This window comes from Lagopus leucura, unplaced genomic scaffold (assembly GCF_019238085.1).
Source record: "Lagopus leucura isolate 7727_CA_CO unplaced genomic scaffold, USGS_WTPT01 44449-0_obj-0_obj, whole genome shotgun sequence".
Classification (NCBI taxonomy): domain Eukaryota; kingdom Metazoa; phylum Chordata; class Aves; order Galliformes; family Phasianidae; genus Lagopus; species Lagopus leucura.
Window position 1 is genome coordinate 1 of NW_024962413.1, and position 18,243 is coordinate 18,243.

At 42.8% G+C, this 18,243-nt stretch overlaps 1 protein-coding gene and 1 long non-coding RNA gene across 3 annotated transcripts; one reads left to right on the forward strand and one right to left on the reverse strand.

The window, feature by feature from the left end:
- Positions 1–94: 94 nt before the first annotated feature.
- LOC122190606 (FK506-binding protein 15-like) lies at positions 95–10,210 on the reverse strand (the record flags this gene model as incomplete). The annotated part of the gene is made up of 12 exons (XM_042890663.1): positions 10,062–10,210; positions 9,058–9,167; positions 8,353–8,440; positions 7,680–7,749; positions 6,502–6,576; positions 5,296–5,394; positions 4,699–4,848; positions 3,639–3,707; positions 2,256–2,399; positions 1,684–1,829; positions 900–948; positions 95–214 (listed from the first exon to the last, which is right to left on the reverse strand). Coding segments are annotated over exons 1-12 (1,173 nt in total), but the record flags the coding sequence as incomplete, so codon positions are not given.
- A 154-nt stretch (positions 10,211–10,364) lies between these two features.
- LOC122190607 lies at positions 10,365–15,306 on the forward strand. 2 transcript variants are annotated; one of them, XR_006182182.1, is made up of 5 exons: positions 10,365–10,408; positions 11,358–11,459; positions 14,057–14,189; positions 14,865–14,931; positions 15,227–15,306. It is a non-coding gene; the product is annotated as an uncharacterized LOC122190607 (long non-coding RNA). The 2 variants fall into 2 exon arrangements; XR_006182181.1 differs by lacking the exon at positions 11,358–11,459.
- The last annotated feature ends 2,937 nt before the right edge of the window (positions 15,307–18,243 follow it).

An 18,243-nucleotide genomic window follows, 5' to 3' on the forward strand; every position in this document is an offset into this window, starting at 1 on the left:
GAGGCCGACCCCCAGCTCGCTACAACCTCCCTTCAGGAAGTTATAGAAACATAGAAAGCATTAAAACAAAATCTCATGTAAGTCATTAACGTACCTCTATTTCTGAGTCACTGGAGTCAAGCTGACTGCCTGCTGTCCCAGCAAGGAAGGGCAGCATGGGCTGACCCATTTTAGCCATCCGAGAAATTAGCTTTGCCTTTGCTACGTCTGGATTCTGAAAGAAAACATTTGCAGTTACTCCTCTGTCACTCACTCCTGTGTCTTCAGATAGTACAGAAGGCTAACCCTGCCAAAGGCCTAAGTCACTAACGCACCACTTGAAGCTCATCTATATAAGCCTGCATCTTCCAATTCTTCAGTGACTGAAAAGCTAACTTCAAGGCAAAATGATGGATGTATAAATCTGCCTTACTTTCTATACTTCCCTTCTGGGCTCACAGTGCTGCCATTACATAAATAACTGGCACAAAACATAGCAATAAGGAAGTGACATAGAACACTTTTCTGTAAAGAATGGGTTTTCCAAATTAAGGAAGTCACTCAGCAGCTTTTTCTACCCTCAGACATATCTTGATCTCGTGCAGAATGTCCCAACCACTCTTTGCTATTCATTTTAAACTTGTCCATTTATATGAGAAGACAATTAGCTTTACAAGAATGCACATGAGCAAAGTGACTTGCCATTCAAGAGCAGGAACCAGAACTCAGAACTGGGACTGCAATTCCTCATGTCTTGCCATCTCATTCACAAACAATCTGTTGTTAATAATGTGAATATTTAAGAGTATCCTGCATGCTGTTCGCTTGACCTTCAGCAGTACTTAATGTAAAGGTGAAAACAACCAAGCTTCCCTACATAAAGCTTCAAATTACTTGGGAAATAAATCAACAGCACTTACTGCTAACTGTTCACTGATGGAGTTGGACTTGGCCCTAACAGCTGGCTCCCTGAAAAACCAAACAGACAGGTTAGTAATTGTGGTTAATAAAAATGAAATTTAGGATCTAATATTGTGCTTTTCTAAATAACACCAAGTACAACATCCCCCACACATTTTTCTTACAATTCTTGTATTTCCTTCCCCTTTACTTTTGGAAGATTCCTTGCAGCATTACTTGTAGATTTCAGAATATCATTGTAAGGGAGTTTCACAGCTGTGGAACATGTGATTACAGAAAGATGATTTTGTCAATTCCTGTAAAAGCCACATGCAGGTATAAACTATTGTATCCAAATTTATTAACAAGTTTATCTATTGTGTCAAAAAAATCCAAGCACTTAAACTTGGAAACTACTCCCTAAGAAGGACAGTCAACCCATTTGATTAACTTAAGAAAGCAATGTCAGTGCAAAATTTGCAATTGAAGTTAGCTGTGCCCCAAGGCCAACTCACAGCTATGCTGCCACCAGATATGAGAAAGCTTTTTTAGCAGTACCCACACAGCTTAATAACACTAGATCTCAAACACTGTAGAGCAAAGATTTCTTCCATGGGTGCTCATTTCAGTTACTTTGAAGTCTTCAAGAAGAAACCTTTCTGCAATATTCACCTACATTCCCACACACCGATGGCACAATACTGGCACACAGAGGACACACATCTGCCAAGTGATTGTCTAGGATGTTTATGAGCATTACCATATTTTAATGCAGCAAGTTGTTTTAATAATGCTTCTGCTTACCCAGGCTTTGGAGGTATTGTAGATGGAGGCAATAAAACAGGGTCTGCAGAGAAGCCATCTGAATTAGGCACTGGTGAAGGTGCAAGAGAATCCCTTGAACTAATGCTCTGTCCATCTGAGCCAGAGCCTTCCTTCACCAGCTTCACCTTAAGAAACATATAAATAAAACATTATCCCTCGCTACCAAAAAGGATTTCCAGCAATTTGCTTACTTCTGATGACTACTCCTTTGCCAAGTTTATTCACTTCAAGGGAGAACACATATGACTTGGAACATACAAGAGAACATTTCACCATTTGCAACTGGAGAAGCAAAGTCTTTACAACCTGTCAGTCCTCACTATTTGGAGTTGTAATAGCTCACAGGTAAGACAATAAAGAGATCCCAAAACAGCTGGAACAGACATGGCTTAGTAAACAATCTAGATGGGTTGTTTTATTTTAATTTTAAAAGAAATGCACCTTCCTGAGGCATTTTGTTCATAACTGTTTCTAAACTGCAAACAGCAGACAGATGGTAGCATCCAACAACAAAGCAGATGCAAAATAAATACCTGGGAGAAGACACTCACCCGCCTAACCTCCACGTCAAAAACTAGAGTAGAGTCTGGAGGGACACGGCCAGCCACTCCCTGAGTCCCATAGGCCCAGGCTGGAGGAATAATGAGGAAGCGCCGTCCTCCTTTCTTCATCCCCATCATTCCTTCTTCCCAGCCCTTTGGTATTCAGGCACCAGAAGAGAAAGCAAACAGCATGACTATTGAACATTACAGTTTCTTGTCATGTAATTACACACTGATCAAGACTGCTCCAGGCACCATTTACAGAAGGCTCCAAAGCACAGAGAGCTTCTTGTAAAGTCCTGCTCAATTTTAGCGTGCAGCACTAAAACCACCCCTTACATCAAGTCAATGGCCTTTCACGGATTGCAGATTAACTGAAAAATAAGATGCAAATCCCATCATGTTCATAAGGAAATCAAACAGATACAGTAATCTCCATCACAAAGTTAAGACAAGTTTTACATGTCGTAACAGCACCAGAAGGAAGAAAAAAACAGCATGCAACATACAGAAATTCTCCATTTATATGTAGCTTGCAGGGCATACAGCATCAATCTCTCTCAACACTCAAAGAACAGGATTCTGAGACATTCAGAGATTACTTCCTAACTGCTACGGTTAGATTTTAAAAGTGCTCACAGAAAACAGTTGTTGTCTGAGACTTAGAAGCTAGAGCAATGCAAAGAGTCAAATCAACACTGGCACTTAATAGGAGGCCTATTGCAGCCAGACAACATTAGTAACAAGATGCACAATAAAAAACCAACAAAAACAGTGCACCTTCAACAACGGACAACTTGTAAAAGGTCAAATGTGAATTATTTAGATGACGGCAGTGACCCGAACAAAAGTAACTGACTCACAATCTGGCTTTACCAAAAACCATAAGAGCTGGATTGAAAAACTACTGCAGTTAGTATCCTTTCACAGTTTGATCTGGGGGTAGGGGGGGAAAAAACACTCTAGGCAGTCCTACTATCTTTTATTAGACAATTCCACTACTTGTCAGTCGTCTTCACCTTCCCGTGCCCTTCTTCCAGATGTCAGACCAGAGTTATTTGACCCTTTGCCCCTGCGGCACATACATGGAGGAGTGTAAAGTTCTCAGATTGAATTTCCTCTTTCGGTGTCAAGAAACCCCGTTTCTAACTAATGGACTGAATCACTTGTGGAATAGCAAGCTCCCTACTTTTAAAACAGGATAACTTTCCATTGTTACTTTGAAGGGGACATACCACTCAAATTAAGGAAATACACATTTGTTGAATAAGTCACCAGTACAGCGTTTCTCAGTTAATGAAACATGTAAGACAGAGCGTGTTTGAATCTTGAACAAAGTCTTCAGTAATTCAAAGACTCAAGACAATTACAGTGAAATGCCAGAAGTTCTACCTTGATGACCTTCCCAGATCCCAGCTTTAGGCGCAACAACTTGTCCTTGTTAATGTTTGAGTCAAACACCTGGAGAGTTGAAGAGCAAAAATACAAAATCACATTGATTTCTCAACTGTTTCAAGATTCTCAACACTGCTTTACAAGTTTCATAATCTCCTACGGCCTCTTACATGCTATTTCCTCTCCTGCTTCCCTTCCAAAATTCACTCAAAACTAACATAAGACAGAGCACAACTAGAATTTCTAGTCTATTGTGTAGCACAATTTCTTGAAGTGAATGACAGCTGGAGACTCAGACTTTAAAACTGCTTCAAGCTTGATGGTCAGGACAGGATTGATCCAACGAGAACACTGCACAAACAGAACAACTGTACATATTTTGTATTAAACTCAGACACGAGCAGCTGAACAACTCCTACAAATCAGAAGCAAGCTCTGCCACATGTACCATTGACTTTATGGAGAGAAGCACACCAGTCTTTGACAGGCATATCCTGCCAAAGAAACAAAAACTACTCCAAGATGAAAAACAAAGGTTTTTTTGTTGTTGTTTTTTAAATACTAAAAGGCTCAACTGCAGAGTGATGCAAATGCAAAAAGCCCTTTGCTATGAATTATAGTAATAGTTAAAAGAGAAGTGTTTTAAAGATAACACTTTGGAATCCCAAAGCAAGTCTTTTGCCTTTACTTTTCTGTCCTCTCCAGCTTTGTCCTATCCTGGTGGCTTGTAAACAATCTCATCTATTTCACACTTGCAGACATGTTTTATGTCTTCTTACTACTTCATCATACTATTTTCAAAATGAGCATAGCTGCTTCATTGGCCTTTGTCACCACTTTGTTCAGAGCACCTATGAAATTCAAAAGCATTTCAATCACCTCCTTTGAACAGTAATGAAATCCCTTATTATTCTACATGTAATACATTTAATCTCACCAAAGGTGAGAAAAACGAATAAAACCATATCTTTAAAGCACCAGTACTATGCTCAAAGTGGCAGATTTCCCCCAGGGAGTATCACATCCACACATCAGTGGGTGGCAGAAATGTCTTTACCTGTCCAAGCCCATTGTTCTGGAACAGCCAACCTGTGTAGGCAATCTCCAGAGAATCCCCTCCTTCGACTCCCTGCCCTTCTCCAAGAAGGAGATCCTGGTAGAGGACTGAATCGAGCACTGGGGAGCTGTTGTATTTGGCAATGCACACCTGCAAAAGGAAGGCACATCAGCATCTTGTCCATAAAAACAGAGCAGCAGGTTCCATCACGACTCCCTTACCCATCTGATGTATTTCTTACTGTACCAATCAAGCACAGGTTATAGATGTGCTCAGGAGGCATTCCTTGTTTCCCTGTGCTGAATTTTACAAAGCTATATAAATAAGAAAAATACCTTTAGAGTCATTGGTCTTAAAGTACCTCAGAAACTTGATAAGAAAACCCATCAGAAATATCAGGCTCCCTGCCTCTAATAAACAAAATTCAGCCAAGTTCTTTGCAAACCTGCCTCAGACACAATCATGAAGACACAGCTGAACTTCAAGTGAAAAGTAAGATTTTTTTTTTCACGTCCCAGAAGCAAAGAGATGCATCCTAATCTGTCTGCTGTTCAAACAAAAGTAGCAAGTCATATCCTGCACAGGGTAAGTAGTTACCTGTTTACTGAAATCCACTGCTGCCTTTTCTGACTCAAACATGATTGACCAGTTTTGCCTTTGATCATCATAGAATGTGCTGTAATTGTTGGACTGGACCTGTGGGAAAGGAAATCAGCCCAGTGCTGTATGTTAAAAGATGCATTCAATTAATATAAAAATAATTTAAAAAACAGACTGTATCTGACAGAAATTTTAAATATGAGCTACTGAAATTAAACAGAGGCAGAGAAAGAAACCTGCCACATTACCACCCAATTTCAGTATGAAGAAATCAGCCCTTATTACAGTGCTCATTATGATGGGAGAAATGGTTCAAATATTCAGTGCTTCATAGATGCTGCAGCTTTATTAAGATGGCTCTTTGAAGCTAGGTTCTGTTATACTGAGATTTTCCACTTGTAAGGATTCTCTTTTTCACAAGTGCTGATGCAGCAGGACCTCCGCATGCAAACACAGAGTCTCTCAGAACTTAACACTAAATAAAACATTTCTCCACTGGTAACTACATAACACTTCAATCTTTCAAAGCATATCTTCAAAACTTATAGAACTAGATAGCAAGCTAGGATCCTGATCAGACATTTGGATTGGAATTCTGTTATTTCAGAGTAGGATTTCTAGTCATCAACCAAGAAATTCCACATCACCATAAAAACAAGCTAACAGCAAATCACAACACCCATCTTCTGTAAAATCAGCAGAAAACAGCTTCCTGAGAGATCCCATTTTAGGGCTTACGATGTTTTAAGTGGCTCTTATCACAGAAATGCTGATTATCAAGACTCAGCGGAAATACTTCCCTGCCATCACTTCCATCTGCTTGCTCATTTGTGTTTTCTGAGTCACTTAACCACATTAACCACATTAGCAGGAGGAATTTTATTCTCTCACTTAAGACTTTTTACTCTGTCATTTTAGGACTGTAAAACTCAAGAACATCTGTGATCTGGAGATAAAAATACACCTCCTACAGGCATATTTTCATTATTAAAACCACTGATTTCATAGGGCTCTGCAAGAGGTAATTTAGCAGTGTCTTGTGCAACAATTAGGAGATCAGCACTCCCTGTCGCTGTGCCATCTCTTGCTACATCAGTCACGTGTTTGATCTCAAAGGCTGTAATCTAAGAAAACACTTCACAGCAAACAGAGGTTCACTCCAAACAATGCAGTGTACCAGATGCTTTTCTAATCCAGCCTTACCGTGAGCACAAAGCCTGGGTGGATCCTTGCAGACATGATCTGTTGCTGCTGACTGATGTAAAGGAGAATCCTGTACTGGATTCCATAAAGAATTGTGCAGGAGAAAAGAAAAAAAAAAAACACAAACCAACAGAAACTGAAAATGTTTTCAATTTGAGTGTGCTTAATTCTGAGCCTAACACTACAGTATTACAAAATACACCTCACAGCATCATTTTCCAAAGGAAAAATACTTTACATAATTTTCTAACAGCTATAATGGATACATGAAAACATGCAACAGACGAAGTGGTTCAACAATAATTCTTGTGCAGTAAGCAAGATGCCTTCACTAATTCTACATTTTTCCACATAAAAAAGAACGTGCTAACCTCTCAATACAGAAAGCTCATAATGCATGATGTGTAGGAATGTAAAAGACCGAGTAATAAGTTAGAAGGACTTATACAAGTGTTAAAGAATTCAAAGATAACACTGCATTGACGTTTACTATGAGACATGATCTAGTAAGAAAAAATACTTTCCTTTCTGCACCTGTAGCAAGGCTTCTTCACTCAGGAAGTAGTTTAACAAAGTACTTTTCCTGCTGCTGTTCTTGTCAAAGCATAAGTAACTCAGTGAGACAATATCAATCAGGGGATGGGAAACACACCAAAACCAACAACACAAACAGACTGGAGCATATAAAGTACCTTATAAATATATCACCTCACTGGACACTACAGAGCCATGTCCTCAGATTACTCGGGAAAGAAGGTTTGGAAAGGAGAGATACCAAACCAATAGCACTTAAGGAAAGCATCTTTGCACTGCTACACCGATTTGTGTTCTATACTGATTTTCACACACACACACATTTGTGATCCAGCTGTCAAAAGAGGTTCCAAGTAAATCACGACATCAGTTCCACATCAGAAAAGGTGCAGCACCCCAAACAACACAAAATATTTCAGTCTCAATTGAGAAGAAATCTTGCAAAGAGATTTGCAGACTGCAGAAAAGAAAGATGTCATCAAGGTAAATGAGCACATAAACCAAGGAGGCAGAGAGGCATAAGCAGCAGCGGAACTAAGACCTTCAACATGCAGAGCAAAAACATCCCCAGTGAGCTCAGAGAAACATTGCTTCATACCAGCACATCCTCAGCATGAAAAATACCATAGTGAAGTGTTTCTCACCTCTTTAGTAGCATGGCTCCCCACTACAGCTGCTCCATACTTGCCTTGCTTCAAATACTGCCCATTTGTACTGGAAGAGAAGTGAGACACTCAGCTGTGGAACTGCCCCTGCCTCAGGTATTTCCCTCTGCTGTTGCTTTTCCTCTTCAGAGTTCAGGTCCCTTTCCTTATGACCAAAAGTGCCTGGGAGCACTTCTGAGCTTAAAGAAACTACAACTTTCTTGCTTACCCACAGATAACAGGAGCATACATTGTGTAGTTTGAGATGGAAGTTGCACATATGCAAGGCGAGCAAGCCTTCACATGACAGCTGCAGCAAACATAGAGTTACACTGCTGTCATTCTATGTCCATGCCTCAGTTTTCCACAAGTGAAGATGAGACACAAGCTTCTGACAGAGCTGGTGAGAAACTGTGCAGATGTCAGGCCAGCACACCATCATGCAGTTCCCTGCAACGCACAAACTGAGAACTTGCTGTTTACTTGGCAACTGTGCAGTCCTGAACTGTCTCAAAGAAAGTCGCTTTTTTTGAGCAGAAACTTGCAGCATGTAGACATACCTCTATAAGATGCCTCTTTCTACTTATCCAAAAATACCTCCCCTTATGATTAGTTTCAGGTCCCAGAGACACAGACTCTAAAATACAATGCAGAAAACCACTGCTGCACTTACTATCGATAAGCATGAACCGCAGTGGCCATGAAGACTGAGGGTGTTCCTGTAGCTGCTGGGGCTGCAGGCGCCTTCTGGGCTGCCTGACCTGCTGGAGAACAGAAAGCAGCACTCGGTGACACAGAACTGCCACATCTGCTGGCCAGTGACAAGGTCATGATATATTCCTTCCACAGAACAAAATAACTTCAGCGACTAAAGGAACTGGGGAAAAGGAGGCTGAGGGGAGACCTGATTGCTCTCTTCCAATATCTGAAAGTGCTTACAGAGAGAGCGGGGTTGGTCTCTTCTTACTGGTGACAGGACGAGGGGAAACGGCCTCAAGTTGCGACAGGGTAGGTTTAGGTTGGATATTAGGAAATACTTCTTTACTGAAGGGGCTGTTAAGCACTGCAACGGGCTGTCCAGGGAGGTGGTTGAGTCACCATCCCTATGGTTAGGTCATGGGGGGACTAGATGATCTTCACGATCTTTTCCAACCTGAGTGATTCTCCGATTCTAACTCCAGAAAAGGACTACAGAGTAATATTCCAAAGTCCCTACAGACTGCAAGAATAACCCAGGGGCAGAGAGAGTACTAGAGTAAGATAATATCAGCAAAGAAAAGCTAAATGAATATTTGCAGTGCTGTTCCTCACAAAAGCCCTCATTGAGTCAGGATACCTGCTTCAAAGCTCCTGCCACGTGATCAATTCAGTCACTTACCAGCTGCTGTCTGACCCTTCTTGGGCTGCTTTGGTGCAGTGTATTGAAAGAATTCATTTCCCTGGCTTGAGACTGTCTGATCCAGTCCAAAGAGAGAGGCCAATCTTGCACTAGAAATAAAAATGAAGTAACTTTATTTCACACAGACTTCATAGATAAGGAACACCATTAACTGAAAGTCACATCACACGCAAAGTGCTTACAACCATTTCAGACATAAGGTAATATCTGTTAAGCAGTTCTGTAGTTAGACATACAGTTTTGAAAAAGCAGAACAAAGAAAGAGGGCCAACAGCACAACGATGTTTCATTTCCTCAAAAGTGAGTATAACAAGCAAAAAACAGCCTGAAGCAACACCAAAAGAAAAGTTACTTTAAAGCAATGAATAAGACTACCCTCCTATTAAGCAGTGCATTGTTACATTACTGGAAAAATAACATGTGACAGCAGAGAAGTCATCATTTAGCGCTACCAATCTCAAGGAAACACATCCTCTCAACAGGGCTTAATGCTCTCCTGCCAGAAGGTCGGGCTTACTGTCGGAGGTAAACCTGCTATTGCTGAAAGACATATGAAAGTTCATAGCTTTGCTTCTTTAAGCCCATTTAAACTTTGCTACTCCGGGTAGTGGGACAGAAAAGCGCGTGGATGTCTGCAAGGACAGAACCACTGAGACAGGACCCGGAGATGTTTCAGCAATGAGCCGTTCGCTGAGTAGAGGAGCGGGAGGACACGCAAACAGCAGCACGGCTGGAAAGCACCGAGCAGCAAGCAGTTACACAACGCGAGCAACGACAAACGCGCCGCACGCTCAAACTGCTGAGCTCAGCTGCCCCGCTGCTCTGAGGGGAGGGCTGAGGGAGCCTGCCCGCTGCCCGGCCCCGAGCTCCGGGACAAGCGGGGAGCGGAACACCGAACCTCACGGCCCGGCCCGCAGGAGGGAAGCCGCCTGCAGCCTGTCCAGCCGCCATGCTCTCCAGCGGGGGACCCAGCGGCCACTCACCCGGTGGCGGGGGCCAGAAAGTCGGCGTCATCCTCCTCCGCCGCGCCGAACATACCGGCAGCCCCTCAGCCCCGCGCTGTCGCAAACGCCTCAGCCGACAGCGGCGCGCTTTGCGGCCGTACGAAGACGGCGGGAGGAAAGGAGGCCTGGGGGCGGAGCTTAGATGTCACATCCGGGGGGTGGAGTTCAGATTACACATCCTGGGCGAGGATTAGGGGACAAGGTCAAGAGGGCGTGGCTTAGCGTCACGTCCGGGGCGGGGCCTAGCGGCCATGTTCAAGGGGCAGGGCTTGGGGGGGATGACTCCGGGGGGCGGGGTTAGCGGACGGCCTCGTGGCAGTCTCGAGGTGAGTGACAGCGCGGGACCGTTTCGCGCCGTTTCTTCCCTCCCTCAGAGCTCCGCTGCTTGAGGGGATGGCGGGGTCTTGCTGCTGGCGCCTGGCGGAGCCTGCGCAACCGCGGGGCCTCGGAGCGGAGGGAACTCACTGAGGGCTGTGGGCAGGGAGGCGGGGGCAGGGATTGAGCGCGCAGCCCCGCATGGCGTTTGGGTGACCCGTCGCTTTGTCAGAGCAGAGAGTGGATGTTTTGGAGTGAAACTCGCAAAGGGACAAACCCACGTTTCTGTGGAAAAGAAGCATCGCTGGCGGCAGGAGCTCCCTCAGCAGATGCAATTCTGTGGAGAAGGGGTTTGTGCCTTTGCCCCTCGTGTCTGTCTGCTTGTCAGGGTGCGTTTAATCCAGCTCTAGGAAATGGCATGCAGCCACAGCTTTCTGTCATGTGCGCTAAAATCTGTTAAACCTTTTCTTCCTCTGCTCCTTCCCACAATGGAAAAAAAACAACAACAACAAAAAAAAAAACAGTTGAAATCGGAGTAATAAAATAATGCTAGAAGAGTTAAGATTTTTGAGTCACTTTTGCTTTAAGGTGAAGTTCCTGCCAGCAGTTCTGCGGTGCAGGGGCAGGAAGGGGTTGGGAGGAGTTTTTTTCCGTTCTCACTTTCTCTGCTTGCAGAACAGCTTCACGTTTTGGATTATTGGGACACTCTTTTTCTGAACAAAAGCTTCATGCCCGGGAAGGGAAGCTGCTGAGAATACTAACCTTTAACAGTCCTCTGGTGTAAATGAAAGAGAAGAACAGCCATGTTCACACAGTTTTTAGTCAGTGCCCTAAGGAGCTTTCTTTCAGCTCTCTTGCTTTCCAGTCAGTGTTAGGTCAGAGAGGAGACAAAACAGATATATTTTGAAATAAATATAATGCATTCTTCTCTCCTTTTTGACTTCTGTATTTGCTGCCAAGACTCTGCTGCCCAGCAGGAAGGTGTCATGTCTGCAGGTTTCCAACCTAAGCCGTTCCATGATTCCTGCCTTCTCCACGCCTGTCTGAAGGTCACCCTGTCAGGTAGCCGTAAATTGTGTCAGAGTTGTGAAGTTGAGCTGAAGCAGACCAGTGTGAGCTCCTCCAGAGATCTGTCAGGAAATCATTTGCAATCTTGGCGATTTTTCCTTAGAGAAAAAGACTCAATCTAGTTTTTTTTGTTTTGTTTTTTCCTCCTAAAAGAGCCAGCATTAGTAGTCTACTCCACTGCCTTTTGCTTCAGTCTTATTTTCTTAAATGTTCCCAGTCAAATCCTAGGGTACTTGAGACCAATGATTTTTTCATTAACCTTTTCTTTGGCTAAAAGCCAGAATCCTGTAATGCGAAGAATAATGAAAGTAGTTACTGTAAACTAATTAACCTTCTGTTTTGTTGCGCTGCAGATTAACTTGCTAAAACCTTTCATTTCTTTTTATTCTGGAAGTTGCCTTTTCTGTTCTGGAAGACAATCTAGAGGGGGAGGCTGTGATTAAATCTCTCTCTTGTCTTTCCTCTCTGTTCCTACAGACTCAGATGTAGGTTTCTTCCCACCAGTTCACATCTGTGAGAATGCTGTCCCCTGAGCAGCTGTGACTGCTAGTTAGAGTGATTGCTTATATTGAAAATATGTTGAATTTTTTTTCTTGCGCTTCCGCTTTGCATGCCTATAACATTACAAAATCCCACAGTCGTTTTTTTTCTTATGTCACAGATGTGAAAGTCATTTTTAAGCTGTTTAAAAAGCTCCGTGTGCATGCAGAGTTTGTTCTGACTCTTGTCTACATTAATATGGCAGTGATAGTTCTGGGTCACAGGCCAAAATGAGCAAGTGACTGAGATCTAATGTCTTTAGTGGATGCTCAGCAAATCCTGATATCAGGCCTGAGAAGATGGGAGAAAAAGGATGTAACTGTTCTACAGCTGGCATTGAATGCACCAAGTGCTCTCCCATGAACCTTGGGAGAACTGCATGACATTACAGAGCCTTCTTTTACTGTGCATGCTTGTCAGTTATCAAAGATTCAAATATCTTTCCTCTGATCAAGATTTATGAGCTTGGAAAATGACTTTAACAATACCTTTAGCTGATCTTTTGGGTAAGAGAAGGCCTGACAGTCTTAGCTTTTTTTCTTTTTTGAAGACTTAAGGCATCTCCTCTTGGGGGAGAGAGTGTGTATAGTAAATACACTTCCAGGCTTTTCTTCAGATTATAGATAATGTAACTGGACTTGGATTTGTGGGATTATAAAATACTTTCAGGCCACCTCAGTGATGCAGCGCACTTCCTCACAGTACAAGCTGATGCTTGTCAGCCTGCCAGCTAGCTTGCTGCTCTGGGATCACGGGGAAGCAGCTGTCTGGAAGGCAGAGCCACGTGGTGGAAGGCTTCAGCCTTATGTGGAGTACTTGTCCCTATGACCCAGACTGCTTCTCATCTGCTGTTGATGAGCTTGGTGTGGGACAACCTGAGCAGCTTTTCGCTGTCTTGGTGTGTGCTGAGTGCCTGGCCTCAGCGCACAGCACAGCATGGCTGTGCAGCTCCTGGCTGGGTTCCTGCATATTGTGTTTGGATAGAGGCAGTGCTGAGAGCCAGGGATCTGATTAAGCAGTTCATACCTCACCTAATCTTTTCCTGCTCTGAAAGTCTTTGTACTATAGAGATTTGACAACATATTGTCACAGCTTGCTTGCATTTTCAAACTTGCGTCCTTTACTTGGGAAAGAAAAACACTAACAAATGGAGAGCAGACTGAAAGCCCAGCAGGCAGACGATCCCGGCTCATTCTCCTCCAGCCCTCAGGAAGCAAAGCAGCAGCACTGACATGCAGTGCTCCATGGGAGGGCAACAAGATACCCTTTGTGTTTCCAATGTGGTAAGCCAACCCTTGGACATCAAAGTGATAAGGGAAGAAGCAGTGCAGGCTCCTGAGGAACACGCCCAGCCATAGGATATTATGGAAGTAAAATTCGCCTTAAGCATTGTTCTGTTTTTTTTCTGTTTTATGGTCCCCTTGTTTGTCTGCACTCCTGACTGAATGAACTTGACAAGAGACTGAGTCATGCTTTCCATGTTCTCTGCCTGCAGAGTTTTATGCAAATCAAGTTACCACCATGAACCTGGCATAAGGCGTTATCTCACAAGGAAGTACTGAATTGTTGTAGTGTTTAAGGTGATGTCAGGTGAGACTGGAGGATGCTGGAGAAATGTTACAGAAAGTGACAAATCGAAGCCTAAACAAGTTAAAGGAAAGAGAGTTCCTGATGTTGGTTGTATTTGTGAAGCCAGTGTTGTACTACCTTCATCATGCAGGGCATGAACATCCTTGGTTATAAAATACCCTGCTATACACATAATGAAGGGTAAGACTTTTTTTTAGTGATAAGCAGAACAGTTAGAATACACAATGGCTCAAAAACATCTTTTGGCAGTCTTGTGTTTGCTGAATTAAGTAAAACTCTCCAGTACATCACGAGAGTAGGATCATATGTGCTGCGTACCACCAGATTCCTTTTCATGCACTGCTTGAATTTGATCTTACTTGAAGCCAATGTCCCTGCATTAAAAGCATCTGCATTGCAAAGCACAGTACTGCTAGACTTAGTGGAACTTTTTCACATGATTACTTTCATATCAATTGCAGAGAAGCTGAAGAGTCAGGATTTGACTGAAACACGTCATTGAATATTCTCTGAATATTGTCATCTTTTACCACCCCACCACATCCCTGAAAATTGACCTGCTGTTCTGAAAACTTCACATTTCTTCAGAGTGGGGTCAGTATGAAATGAAATGAAATGAAATGAAATGAAATGAAATGAAACTTGCTCTGTTGTACTGTCCAAAAACAAGCAAAACACTGATTTCTTGGACAGAGAAATTAAAATCTGTAATGTGTTGTGTGCAGTGTGTTTAAAAGTCATCTCTGCATCATGCTGAATCAATCTAGTAAGGCCAGGGAGTTCTAAAATCTCCATGAATCTTTGCAAAGGTCTTTAGCTGTTCCGTGGAGCTTTATGTGAGCATCCCAGCCCTTCCTTTGGTCCTGACATAGTTGGCCTCTGTCTTCTGCAGGCTGCATAGGCCAAGCAGTAAATATTTATTTTGAGTCATATGAAATCTTTGGCTGTAACAATAGGAATTGTCAATATTTTGTGAGGATGGTTTCAGCCATGGTAGAATGTAGCCAGAGTCCCTGCTGCTTCAGTGCTCATCCCTGTTCTGAATACGTAGGAAAGGCTTAATAGAAATATTTTCCAATGAGTAGATTACAGGTGGTAGATCTGGTTTGAAATAGGTTACAAGTTGGGCAATAAACGGGCTTAAAGAGGAATAAAAGTGATCACGGTTAAATCTGAGCAGTAGTTAATGATTAGCCTTTGATATAGATAATGATATTCGTTCTGCTTGTCAGCATTATCTCAAAGTTTATAAACTTTGGTCTGTCTCAGCATTGTAGCCTGTTTGGAGAAGTCTGCTCGCCTGGAGACAGTAGATGGAAAATCTGTCTCTGGAATAGTAAGTACTTAGACTTTATTTTTTTTAAGTTCTGAATCATTTCTGCTTTGGATTAGCGTCTCTCTGGCAGTCCAAGAGCTTGAAAGCTAGATGAAAAAGGCAGTGTTTAAGGCTTTTTTCCAGCATGGTTTATTGTCACGCAGAGCTGGGGTCAAACATCTGTTGATGGCTATCCATGCCCCAGAGGTAATCTTGTCAGAAGAGTGTCATGAGACCAGGACTACTTCACTCTTCCAGAGGCAAGTTCCTTCCCACAGAATGGCTTCATTCCGTTTCCTGTTTCTTGATATTGCAGGAGATCTTCTCTCTTACTGAGGTGAAAACAACTGAACATAGGATTGTATTTTTGCCTCTTCCAAAGTGAACACGTAGAGGTAGGCTGTTCTATGGACTATGGCTATGAATTTGTCCTCTGAACTCTTACAGGTATTGGCATGACTGTGTGCCACATGTGCCATACTCTTGCTGTTATCTGAGATCAGAGAGCAGAAGTAGAAAAGTGCCTCTGGAGATACGTGTTTTAGCCTTTAACCATCTGCTGAAACACAGATTGACGTCCTGGACTTAACTCAAAACACTGCAGAATGGATTTTGCTGATGATGACTTATGTTCTACCTTGCATTTTGCTCAGAAACAGCTTTAGGCTTCTTAAACTGGTATTACAAACAATCGAGGCACAAGAGAATTTGTTTCTTTGTTCTTTTGTTTTATGGCATAGGTGGTGATGCAGAGTTAAATGAACAGGCATGCACTGTACTCCTGTAAGTAGGGAAAACAGTGTTTTTCTAAAAGTCCCTTTTGCAAACCATTAAGCCATTAGTGAAAAGCCCACATTTAAAAGGTGACCGTGACATGCCTGGCTTGGAAATCCAAGTGTGTTCCCATATGAGCTGACATCAACAGTGCAGCAAAGCCTAGCACAGCCCGGAACGGACAGCTCCAGGGAAGGAGGGTGGTTGAGCGGCCACCCTGTAGTGCTGTGTCTGCACATGGGCCCATACCTGTTTGTAAAAGAACAGCCACTGTGAGAAGAAAGGGAGGAGAAATTCGAGTGAAATGTGCTCCTGGGATTTTTATTCAAGGAAGCTCTCATGTGTGGTAGAAGCTGATGCGTGATGAAGGTGTTGCTCTGTGATGAGCATGTGACATTACTGGAGATAGAGGAGCGTGTATGAATTGCTTAGATCAATATGTTTCATATCATACGTGTGGAATGGATTCCAAAATTGGATTAACAGAGATTTTTGGATGGTGGTTTTCTTTTCCAGATCTAAAACATACCTGAAGGCCAGTTTAGAACTCGTGTGACTGTTGTTTTTTCCTGGGCTAATTTAGGATACAATGGTGAAAAGCAGCCAAAGGAGAAAAAAGCTTATTTTCTACATGTGCACATTTGTGTCTATGGCTTAGTTGATCCATTAAATTAAAACTGTCTTTGTTACCACAGCTCATTAGACATTGCCTGAATTCACTGGAGGGAAGATTTCTCTGCCAAAGGACTCCCAGAGTGAAATGTTCAACAAAGGGAGCTTTTTAGTTACGCTACAGGTCTGGATCCAGGTCTATAAATGATGGCTTTTGCTCTCCAGAGTACACAGCAGCTCCACATCATCTCTACAAGAACAGACAGGTCCTTCACACGTACAGGACATCAAACTACATGTAGCTGTTGTGCTTAGTTGGCAGTAAGGTGCTGACCAGGCAACCTGTTCTTGCTGAGCCTGCTCGATCAGTGAAGTTAGACTGGGTGATCTCAGGAGGTCTCCTAGACCTCAGCAGTTCTGTTACCAAAATTGCTAACTACAAATTCTCCAGATACAACATTAGGAACAGTAAGGCCAAGCAGAAGAAGGTCTGTCAGTCTTCTGAATCGTGTTGATGGCTCTCCTTTATGTCACTGTTTTATTTTTTTCTCTCTCTGCATTAGTTCCATCTCCATGAAACAGTTATTTATGATCTCACTGGATAGCATCTGTGGTTTTTTGCCTGTATGAAAAGCCAGCTAAAGCTCTTTTAGGGCATGTTGAGTCACACTGCATTTTTGCAACTGTAGAAAATGTTGTTTGCTTGAGAATGTGTTGTTGGCTCCTAGTTTCATTTTGTGTCTCTGAAGATTACTTTTCAGTCTTGCAGGATTTAAGGCCAGAAGGCCTTTTGAGCCAACTCTGGTCAGAGCTGTTTATGGTATTTATACAGATGTGGCCCTTCTCACTTTATCAAGCTACACAGCAGTGGTTTATCAGATATCGTCTTGGAAGTATCTTGTCTATTGTTCCATGTAGATGGATTGCCTCTGCATGTGGCCACTGAATGGTCACAAACAAAAATATTACTCCCTACCCTCTCAGCAAGGACACCTTTTCTGTATGAGGCAAGCTGTCCTATCAGTACTGCAGGTGGCTTGAACCTGCAGGAATGTGTTTGCTGAATTCGTGAGCACGGTGGAGAAAGTCATACACAAAAGTGCTTTTGATTTGTTGGTTGTCTTTTTCAGACTGAAATTTTGCCTTCATTATGTATATATGTAAAAAGTCTGTTGTAGGTAGAAGAATCTGTGCTTGATGAGGACATATAAAATAGGAGGAGGAGTTGAATATGAGCTTCTTCAGAGATGGAGATTTTCTGAGGAAGCAGAAGTTGCCCAATATCTCCTTTAGGATAAACTTTCAAATACAGATGTTGTTTTTTTTTTTTAAGATTAAAAAGTTTTTGGAGTGTATTGCAAGGCTCAGGGCTCTGCAGTGCTTCAGTTCCTCAGCACGGGAGAAGGAGCAGGATGTGTTCCATCTCAGTGGTCACCACTCCTGCACTCAGTTGTGTAACATCACTGCCGAGCATAAGGAAATATCTATTTATTCACGAAGTTACGTAATCTTGGAAAGTGCAGGTCACAAAGAACTTTTCTATCCTTTCCACCTCTTCCCAGTTACTTCCTCGTTTCTTTCCGCTGAGAGCAAGGAGGCTACGCTGCTCTCTTCAGCTGACAAAGAAGCACTATGAAATTATTAGCAAAGAATCATAGAATCACCAAGGTTGGAAAAGACCTAAAAGATCACCCAGTCCAACCGTTCACCTATTCCCAATAGCTCCTACTAAACCATGTCCCTCAACACAACATCCAGTCTTTCCTTGAACACCCCCAGGGTCGGTGATTCCACCACCTCCCTGGGCAGTCCATTCCAGTGCCTGACCACCCTTTCTGAAAAGTAATACTTCCTCATGTCCAGCCTGAATCTCCCCTGCCGTAGCTTGAAACCATTCCCCCTGGTCCTATCACTAATGACACGAGAGAAGAGGCCGACCCCCAGCTC